Source organism: Morus notabilis, unplaced genomic scaffold, assembly GCF_000414095.1.
Source record: "Morus notabilis unplaced genomic scaffold, ASM41409v2 Scaffold502, whole genome shotgun sequence".
NCBI classification, from domain to species: Eukaryota; Viridiplantae; Streptophyta; class Magnoliopsida; order Rosales; family Moraceae; genus Morus; species Morus notabilis.
In genome coordinates, this window is record NW_010364639.1 from 399,053 (window position 1) to 408,985 (window position 9,933).

Below are 9,933 nucleotides of genomic sequence, written 5' to 3' on the forward strand. Positions count from 1 at the left end.
ATACACACAAGAATTGATGTTTTTTTTTTTTTTTTTTTTTTTTTTGAGACCTGTTTTTATCCACATGGTGGGAAAAGTAGACCCTGGTTTGGCATTAATTGGATGAACAAGGATGCAGAAGTAAAAGCATTATTGGTATAGTGATTTCATATGGTGCAGAAAGGGAAGAATTCGACCCAAATGAGCAACCGTAGTTTCATTCAAGTAATCCAAACAATTTTGTATGGAAACACTTGCATTATTAAGAGTTCATTTATGATTTCTCAAGCTAGAGGCTTGATTATTAAAACACACCATATTCACCCTATTAACAACATATTACAGATAGAAGCTATACTCGAACCATATAGATCATAGCATACAGGTAAGTATGTCACTTCATAGTTCACAAGAACTTTGTGCAGTCCCATGATGAACATGGATATCAAGCAGCTACTGCCTCGTTGACATCGAGGGTTGGCGTTTTCTTCGCACACGGATTATCAGATTGTGCAAATTTAGCTCCACAACCCCCACAACCGCCAGCACCCCCACAACCGCCACAACCACCACATGCACTACTACTTATTGAGATTCCACATCCGCCACCACATCCACCACCACATCCGCCACCACATCCACCGCAGCCACCACTATCCACCATATTTGCAAAACCATTTCCACATCCGCTGCCACACCCTCCTCCACAGCCACCACTCCCCACCATGTTTCCACTACCATTGCCGCACCCGCTTCCGCACCCTCCACCACAGCCTCCGCTGGACAACTGGCCTTTTCCTGGAATCACCGCATTTCCTTTAGCCACATCTGTATTGGATGCAATTTTACTTGCTTCAGAAGAGACAATACTCGTTCCATTGGCTTCCTTGCCAGTCCCCTCATTAATTGCAGTTATAATCTTAATCTCCTCCAAACTTTTGGCATTAACAACAAAACCAGCATATTGCTCCTTCACCACATCCGAGAATACCATAAATGATATGAGACTAGGAACTAGCATCCACTCTTCCTTCACCTATTTGTTTTTCCAAAAAGAAAAGAAATCATATTAGACTTAGTGATACCAACTTGTTAAAAAAATGAGGAAAAGAAATACTACCTTGACAAATCCAGATTTTAGGTTGAGCAAAGCGACTGCTTTTCCATAAGGATCTTCAGCAGAGAACTCGACTGCAGTAACAAAGTGTTGTTCGTTTCTATGTTTCTCACAACTTTTAGGTTCATAGTCCAGCTTTCTGCCAGGATAAAATTTGACCTGAACCAGGAATAAAGATTATGTGATGGGTGACATACACAGTTTGATCAACCATCCTGGTTCAAAGAAAAATGTTGCTATAGTATTAGCAAAAACTAATAACTTAACTATAATGGGTGCTTTTTTAACATCCTATATATAGATTGTGTTTCACGGCCAAAAGCCGAAAAGAAAAGGAAGAGGAAAAAAAGAGCAAAAGTGATGCAATTTGCTTGTGATGTATCAGGATTTTTCGTGAATACAAACATGGTTCAGTTGAGTGAGACAAAGAGGTAAATGCGCTCTTGTAGTTTATTTTTTATTTTTTTTTATCTTTTTTGAAAAAAAGCACAACTCAACAGGTCTTGAGGTTTTTGGCCCTTCCACAATTACTTCAGCCGAGGTAACATCGTACTTCTGCAACCACCATTACCACCATCCCTAAATTTACTGCACATACTGTTTTAAACAGAATTTTGTGCTATCAAGCATGCATGTTTCTGCGTTGGTTTGTGCCAGTTTCTAGCAAATAACCATGAGTTTCTTATTAAACCCTTAAGAAACTAAAAGAGAAGGTTAATTAACAACTGTGACTTTCGTCATAATTGACAGAGAAGCCATCATATATATTTGTACGACTTTGGGGGAGAATGTTAAAGAGTTTGGAGCAATGATAAATGGGGAAAATGTTATATAGATGGTTGCCTACCATTTTGTTACCCACAAGCTCAAAAATATGCCAGTCTCCACCAGAGTTCTTACTAGGGTGAAGAGACCAGTGAGAATTCATCAAGGACCACCCAGTGCCTAGAGTTTCTGCGAGAGTGTGGGTTTCACCAGACTTCATTGTTCCAATCACCTCCTTCTTAAGACCGTGGTTTTCCCTCGCCTTTGCCTTTTCAGAATTCCTTAAGCGTGACATAAGTCGGAAAGTTATGATGCACCATAAAACACAACGAATAAACATAACAGATGAAAGCATACATATTTGCTGATTTCTTGATCTAACAATCATAAGTCTCCAAGAGATATTTAAAACTATAATCATAAATTGAAAATTTAAACTAGCAATGCAGCACTGCACCCATACGAAGGGTCTTCGTTCTTAAAACAATACTTTATTAACAAACTAGAGATTAAATACTGGCTAGATATACTTGAACAAACTCCAAAGCTATAGAAACTTGAGGGAATATGACATAAGACCAAGATAGAAGAGGTAGAATCTAGAAAGAAAATATAGAACCACTAGAGAGATAGAAATAGATACAAAGGAGAGAAAATACAGGATTCAAGAGAAGAACAAGAACATAAGACGAGGAAAACTAATAATCTCTATTTTCATCTGTATCATTAATTCTTTATTGAAATTACAATTACTAAGGTATGTATAGAGAAATCAAAATAATATGATAAACTTAAATAGATCCTAAATTCCTAAATCCTAAATAATCCTAAAAGATAAACACAATTCTAAATTCAAAACTAAATATTATAGATGAAACATATACTGATAGATAAATATGCAATCCAAATTTATGATATCAGTATCTTGTTACGCTTCAGAATCTCTCAACAAAAATTATGCAAGCATAATGATAGGATGATATCTTAAGTATGCTTGTGTGATTTTATAGTTGAAATCGTGAAGAGCTTCTTATTTAAGGATATTGATGATTAATAAAGTGGAATAAGAAGTGTCAAAAACCCATTCAAGCTTTCCAAATTGATAAGCTGCTAACAGAATTTCCATTCAGCATTGGACGTAGAATTATGTCTGTTCCAAATTGATAAGGATATATGCATGCACGCACAAGAAATATGGACTATGGTGTATCTTTAAAGGTAAGGTCACTTGTTTTCTGGCATGGAATATGAAAGGAAGCATACCTCATTTGGAGGCTGATGAGTTTAGAGCCAGTTTCGTCAATGACGTCCATTCTACTCTTGGCATCTTTAATCTTTCCAGGAAGGGGGAAGAAACAAGAACTTTTTATCTGTCGAGGATGAACCATGTGAAGCATGCGTTGTGTTGGTACTGGAATAGTACATGAGATAGCAACTCGTAGGCAAATCGGCTTCAAGTTCACATTTCCAGAACTTGGCACCAAGTCTAACCATTTTTCCACATATAGGTTTGGGATCGGGACCAGAAGGTCTTGAAGAGAGAATGCAGTAGTACCCAATGTCCTTGATGCCCTTGTTAATGGTAACGTTGAAGATGAATAAGATACAAGTTCAAAGAGCAGCTCCCCGGTAGGTTCACACTGAAAAGAAGCAACCTGCTCCTCTTTGGACTCGGACAAAATAGTCAGTTTCCGAGAATCATCAAAAAGTATATCAGGTTGTATTTTACAAAATGAGACAAAGAGATTTCCTTTGTGCCCCTCTGGTAAGTTTCTAACTTCAACAAACTCCAAAACCACCTGAAAAGAAAAAGGAAGAACATCCAAGAGGGATCTTAGGAGCATGTGAGAGCTTTTCTTTCCTGAAAAGAAAGAGAAAGAAGCAGAAACTCTGGGCACTGCATTATGCGCAGCAAAGCAAGGAAATCAAAACTCAAGAATAGCGCTGATACTTATCAACAAAAAACAATTGTTTCAATTTAAAAAACATGGTCATAATTCTAAATGAAATATTAACAGTCACTAGTTTGTTTTCCTGAAGTTGTAATTTGCAATTTCAAAAATTATAAACACAACAATGATATTGACTCAATATGCACATATGTTGAGAAGCACATTCTATGAGGGGTGATACAGCTGGTATCTTGTATAACTTGAATGAAGGTGACTTTTGGGGTGAATGGCCATGAATAAACGCGGACCATTTAGCCATTGCCTAAGCTCAGCTCAATTCTGAGTTCATACATTTGATCATTCACACAAAAAGAGGAAAAAAAAAACAGAAGAGAATAGATAATGATGCCTACCTCCACAGATTTCACTTCTGGAAGCTCAATTATTTTTTGATGCTCATTTGATGCAGCAATCTCCTTTTTGATCATGCTAGATGAGAAAGGAGTGTTTGTAATAGGAGTTGGAGTACTGCCTCTGTACATTGCTCCTGCCCTCCAATACCTTGTACCAAATGTATCTTCCCACTGTTTAGTAGTGCCAGAAAACCCGACATCCAGTTTCATTCCTTTAGTTCTGTCTGAGTCTGTGTCATCATGCTCCAATATCTTTCCAAGTACTTCATTTAGGTCTTTACAGTAGGATACAGGGTTCAATTGATGAGAATGCCAGATAAGGTCGATATCATAAGTTGGAACACAAAAGCGCTTCAAAGACTTCTCCCTGTTTCTTCTTATAAGATGCAGAAACCCTTTGTACCTAGCCAAAGCTCCTTTAAGAAAGTAGTCATTGCTCATATGGGGTCTAGATACCTGGCAAGAAGAGAAGGAAAAAAACAAAAAAAAAAAACACTCGAAACAAGTTAATCACTTCATAACTTTTGGGTCATCCTTGGAGTGGTTACTTATACACAGTCCTTATAAACATGAAGAAAACATTATTCCAAAAAATATTTTCAGAAAAGAGTTTCACCAAACATCAAATGATTAAAATAAGAGCATATGAAATACTATTCACTTCAAGTTTTAATTCAATAAAGACACGATGAAATAGGCAACCATAAATATTCCAAAACATTGAAATGTGATGCTCATTTTATTTATTACCTGGTAAAAGAAAGGGCTCTGTCTTTTAACAGCTGAAACCAAGTCATATTTGGTGCATTTTTCAAGTACACAAGTTTTTTCAGATATATCCTCCGATAACGCCCTGTTGAAGTCTAAGGTATAGGGCTCTTCAGGATAAAGACTTTTCCAAATTTCTTCGGTTTCCTTCTTACAAGTGTTCTCGAGAGAGGACACAACATTACTGTTGTCAAGGATCTTTCCATAAAGTTCCTCACAGTCAGACTTGTACCGGACCTGGCAAACAAAACCAAAGCAGAAACATTAGCAACTTCAATTCCATTCGATGAAGACAATTCAAATCGAAAACCCAGAAACCTACAGGATTGAGCCTGTGACAGTGCCAAATCCATTCACAATCAAGAGGAACAACCAAAGGTCCTTCACAAACTGGCGTCTCGGTGTGTTTGGAGAGCAAGGGAAGCCAACAAGCATTGTACCTACATAAACATTTAGCATTCTAATAACCCAGAACATGAAACATAGACAAAATCAACCCTTTTCAAATATAAGAAAAATTCATCGGCAAAAAAGATCTTCCATATAATAATTCCCTCAATATAGAACACAATTCAAAGCTATCATAAGTCATGAAATCAATTTATTATCGATAAAAACAAAGAGTCTGAGAGCGTAAGGCGTATGATTTCCGTTATAATCTTCGTTTTCATTGTCATCCTGAAATTTTATTGCGGTAGAAAGTTATATACTATAAATCTTGTGCTTATTTATTTGTCTTTCCTTTTATTTTACTTCAATCCTGTCTAATTCTTATAAATTACTACTAAGCATTTACTTTCATTAACGAAAAACCGAGACTTCTTTTCCTCATACATAATAGCAATCTTCAACCAAGTGATGAACTTAACCAAGCCATTCTTCCTTTACTTCGAACAAATGAGATTGAATATTGTTCAATGAATCATTCAATCGAACACTAAAACTCCATAATAAAAACAAAGAGGAAAAACTAATCATAATCTGATTCTGATTCCAAAGAATGATTATTGATTACCTATAGATGGCTCTGTCGAGCACAGGTCCTTCATACAGACAGCGATTCCGATCAACAGCGGCGAGAAACTTAAGCTGGCGTTTGGCCACAGCCACTAGGTCTACACTGATTCCGATTTTCTGCGCTTCGATCCATTCGAGCTCTGGTTCCATCTCCATTTCCGTCGATCCTAACACAGTAAATACAGCGAGAACAGAAAACTAATAGGAATTCAGAACCGCGCTAAACTGTATTCAATCGAAGTTCAGGAGAAAAGAGGAGCAAAATTCTTGTTTGGATAGGAAGAAAATTCGCATTGAGAAAAGTCAAAGAACGTACTCCGGTTCTGAGAAAGTTCTGAAGCTTCTGTTCTTGCAATACTTCTCAACTTCCGATCAGGTAGTTATGTAGTACCACATGTACGACGCGTAAACTTGAAGAATGTTGGAAAGACCAAACTACCCTCCTCACATCATTTAACTTTTTGAATTTCCTATTCTACCCCTATATTATTTCGTTTTTCTTTTAGCCTTATACTTTTGTTTTTTTGTTTTTGTTTTTTTTGAGAGAGAATATATATAATTTTTTATAAGCAACGTTTATATTATTGGCTTGGCAGTTTGGCATTCCCCTTCATATATCGTCACAATTGTTCATGTACTCATATTAACTTCTTGAAAAGTTAATTGATTGCGGGTGTTGTAGGGTAAACAAAAATTAAATTTTGCATGGGATCTACACATATTAAATAAGAACATTAAATGATTAAGTACAACTCAGCTCTAATTGTCACGTCAATGAATAATTCTCTTAGGAGCCGACTGTTAGAAAGAAGTATCAGACATATAAAATAGGTCGATTGTTTTGAAAAGATAAGCCGACCGTACCCACAATTGTAGGCGAAGAAACTTCTAAAAGCGTTTACGAAGTCGAGGCTACACACGAGATGAGATTCGCGAGGTTTGCTCGGAGATTTGCTATTTGTAGGCTTCGTTCACTTCGCCGATTCGAGTTTAGAATTTGAGTTTTGCTACAGTAAAAAGTTCTCAGAAACAGTCACATCTAACTTTTTTGCTACAGTAAAAAGCTCTCACATAAAATCACATCTCAACTTGAATTACAAACTCGAATCAGCGAATTGAACGAATATATGAAATTTAAATTAAAAAAAACCATCCTGATTGATTGTAATATCTATCTTTTGAGAAACTATCCAAAAAGATAAGAAAAATAACCCAAATTCAAATAAAAAAAGTTTATGGGCGGTGACCTAAGCTATAAATAAGGGATTATGAGTCTAAAAATCTTAAAGTCTGATTCTGAAGATTAGTGCGTGTAATTCCTCCAAAGACAGTGAAATTTCTCTCCTCCCCGTAGTGAACCTAGCTCTCGAATTGAGTGTGAATTACTATAAATTTTGTGTGTTCTTATTTAAATTCCGCTTTAATTGTGTTTTAGATCATTTAATTCATGCAGATCGTTTAAAAATTTATTATTATTTTATTGACGAATTTTCACTATCAACAGCAGGCATTATTTAGTCGTAATGTTATATTCTTTTGATGAAAGGTATAAAGTTTAGGCCCTCGCTTTAATTGAAATAAAAAAGAAAAGTTCGTACAATTGATGTTAGTTTCGTGTCAAGAAATAAATATTGAATCCAAACCAAAATAGAGAAATTAGTAGCGGCATAAATGATCTGATTCAGAAGTATTTTAAAGAGCTTTGCATAAATAATAAGGAAAAAAAATAGGGTCATTTTTGTAAATGCGCCGGGTCATTTTCATAAATGCACTCATTTTGTTCTTGTTCTTTCTAACTCTTTAATGAAGTAAATAACATCATTTAAATTCTCTAATAATTTGGGCTCCGTTCATTTCACCGATTCGAATTTAAAATTTGAGTTTTGTTATAATAAAAAGCTTTTAGAAACAATCATATTTAACTTTTTTGTTACAATAAAAATCTCTCATATAAAATCACATCTTAACTCGAATTAAAAACTCAAATCAGCGAATTAAACGAACCCTAAATAAACGCATTAATGGCTTCTAGAATTTAACTTGGTGGAATTTAATTCATATTTTCTAGAAATTTATTTCCTACTCTTTTAATAAACGTGTTAATGATGAAATTAAAACCAGACGATAGATTAATCACAGTTACCAAATAAGGAAGCGACAATCGATCTTCGATCACTTTAACCTAAAACTACTTGGTCTAATGACATCGGTACTTTGGATAAAGTTGTGATCAATCTGAGCTTAAATCAAAAGATTCGAAACTATAGGCCTCGTTCACTTCGCCGATTCGAGTTTAGAATTCGAGTTTTGTTACAGTAAAAAGCTCTCATAAACAGTCACATCTAACTTTTTTGCTACAGTGAAAAGCTCTCACATAACATCACATCTTAATTCGAATTAAAAATTCGAATCAGCGAACTAAACAAGCCTAAAAAAATATCTTAAGTCACTTTCGTCATCCATAATAGATATTAAAAAGCAAATATTTTCTCCACAACGAAGTGGGTCAGAATTCTTAAAAAGAAAAAGAACAAAATATTTGCCCCTTCTTTTGGATGTCAATTCAAGGGTAGTAAAGACAATTTGGATTTCTTTTTTCTTTTTTTCTACGAAAGGCATTATGAGTTTGAAAATTTAACAAAATACAACAACCAAAGGAGAGGTGTCCTAATCAAAAGTACAAAGAGACGTGCAGTACCAAAGAGTTTGCGCAAAACGACAACCGTTACGAAGCATCAAAATGTTTGCAGTACAACCAAAACCAAGCAGGCTCTTAAAAGACTGTTCAAAACATGCCTCCTCTTAATTTTAGAGCACGTTATTCGTCGCACGACGTTTGGTTCATGAATTAGAATTATTTTTTATTTACGTGTATTTTTATGAGAGAAAACACTGTAATGAACCATGATTCGAATCGAGATACGAATCTCCCAATCAAACAACCCCTTAATAATGTATCCCCATAATTACGCAAATAAAATAAAGCTTGTCATATAACAAAAAGCAAAAAAAAAAGGGTTTGTTTTTGGAAGATGGATCAAGCATCGTGTTGAAGATGGAAAACTTTGCAAAACTAGTGATATGTACAAGTCAGAACCAAGTTCTGACACTGCGCAACAAATGTACTTTGATATAATGTTCTCTTATAAGCGTCAAACTAGACAGATGTACTTTGATTGGATAAACAAGAATTCAGAAAAAGAAACATCAAACATTGTTGTTCTAGCCATTTCATATGGTGCAGAGAGGGAAGAGTTAAAGCCAAATGACGAACCGTAATTTCATTCAAGTAAATCCAGACAATCTTGCAAGGAAACACTTGCATTATTTAGAATTTATTTTACAAAACATAGATATGAGCATACAAGTACATAATGATTTCTCAAGCTAGAGATTTGGTGATTACACACACCAAATTCATCATTCACCACACAAGTACATGGTGATTTCCAAAGCTAGAGATTTGGTGATTACACACCAAATTCATTATTCACGAAGTACACATGATTTCTTAAGCTACAGATTTGGTGATTACGCACACCAAATTCATTATTCACAATGTTACAGATAGACTCAAACCATATAGATCATGACATACAGGGAAGAATGTCACTTCATAGTTCACAAGAACTTTATTTAGAAGCATTGTATTCCCATGATGAACATGGACATCAAGCAGCTATTGCCTCATTGACATCGAGGGATGTCATTATCATCGAGTTTCCATCAGCACATGGAGTATCAGATTGTGCAAATTTAGCACCGCAATCACTTCCACATCCGCTGCCGCCAGCACTCACCTTGTTTCCGCAACCACTTCCACATCCACTGCCGCTAGCACTCACCTTGTTTCCGCAACCACTTCCACATCCACTGCCGCTAGCACTCACCTTGTTTCCGCAACCACTTCCACATCCGCTGCCGCCAGCACTCACCTTGCTTCCACACCCACTACCGCCGGCACTCACCTTGTTTCCGCAAC

The 9,933-nt window shown here is 35.9% G+C and overlaps 2 protein-coding genes across 3 annotated transcripts in view; both read right to left on the reverse strand.

The window, feature by feature from the left end:
* Window positions 1-117: 117 nt before the first annotated feature.
* Window positions 118-6,322, reverse strand: LOC21399180 (glycine-rich domain-containing protein 1). 2 transcript variants are annotated; one of them, XM_024171260.1, is made up of 9 exons: window positions 6,268-6,322; window positions 5,950-6,149; window positions 5,257-5,374; window positions 4,917-5,171; window positions 4,167-4,622; window positions 3,125-3,660; window positions 1,944-2,142; window positions 1,100-1,255; window positions 118-1,015 (listed from the first exon to the last, which is right to left on the reverse strand). In XM_024171260.1, exons 2-9 carry the CDS (start codon window positions 6,105-6,107, stop codon window positions 425-427), a joined length of 2,469 nt encoding a protein of 822 aa, XP_024027028.1. In that variant the 5' UTR covers window positions 6,108-6,149; window positions 6,268-6,322; the 3' UTR covers window positions 118-424. The 2 variants fall into 2 exon arrangements, with proteins under 2 accessions (XP_024027028.1, XP_010105121.1); XM_010106819.2 differs by having other exon boundaries at window positions 5,950-6,118; window positions 6,268-6,314.
* A 2,884-nt stretch (window positions 6,323-9,206) lies between these two features.
* The window catches only part of LOC21399181 (glycine-rich domain-containing protein 1), a 7,350-nt gene continuing 6,623 nt past the window's right edge, over window positions 9,207-9,933 (reverse strand). The window contains exon 10 of the mRNA XM_024171255.1: window positions 9,207-9,932. Within this exon, the coding sequence (XP_024027023.1) occupies window positions 9,623-9,932 (310 nt within the window). The 3' untranslated portion in view covers window positions 9,207-9,622. The remainder of the gene's footprint in view (window position 9,933) is intronic.

Coding starts and splice junctions, on each gene's coding strand:
- LOC21399180 (XM_024171260.1), bottom strand. CDS start 6,107: ATGGAGATGGAACCAGAGCTCGAATGGATCGAAGCGCAGAAAATCGGA. Junction 5,172..5,256: donor ACTGTCACAGGCTCAATCCT/GTAGGTTTCTGG, acceptor TTTGTTTGCCAG/GTCCGGTACAAGTCTGACTG. Junction 1,016..1,099: donor TAAAATCTGGATTTGTCAAG/GTAGTATTTCTT, acceptor AAAAACAAATAG/GTGAAGGAAGAGTGGATGCT.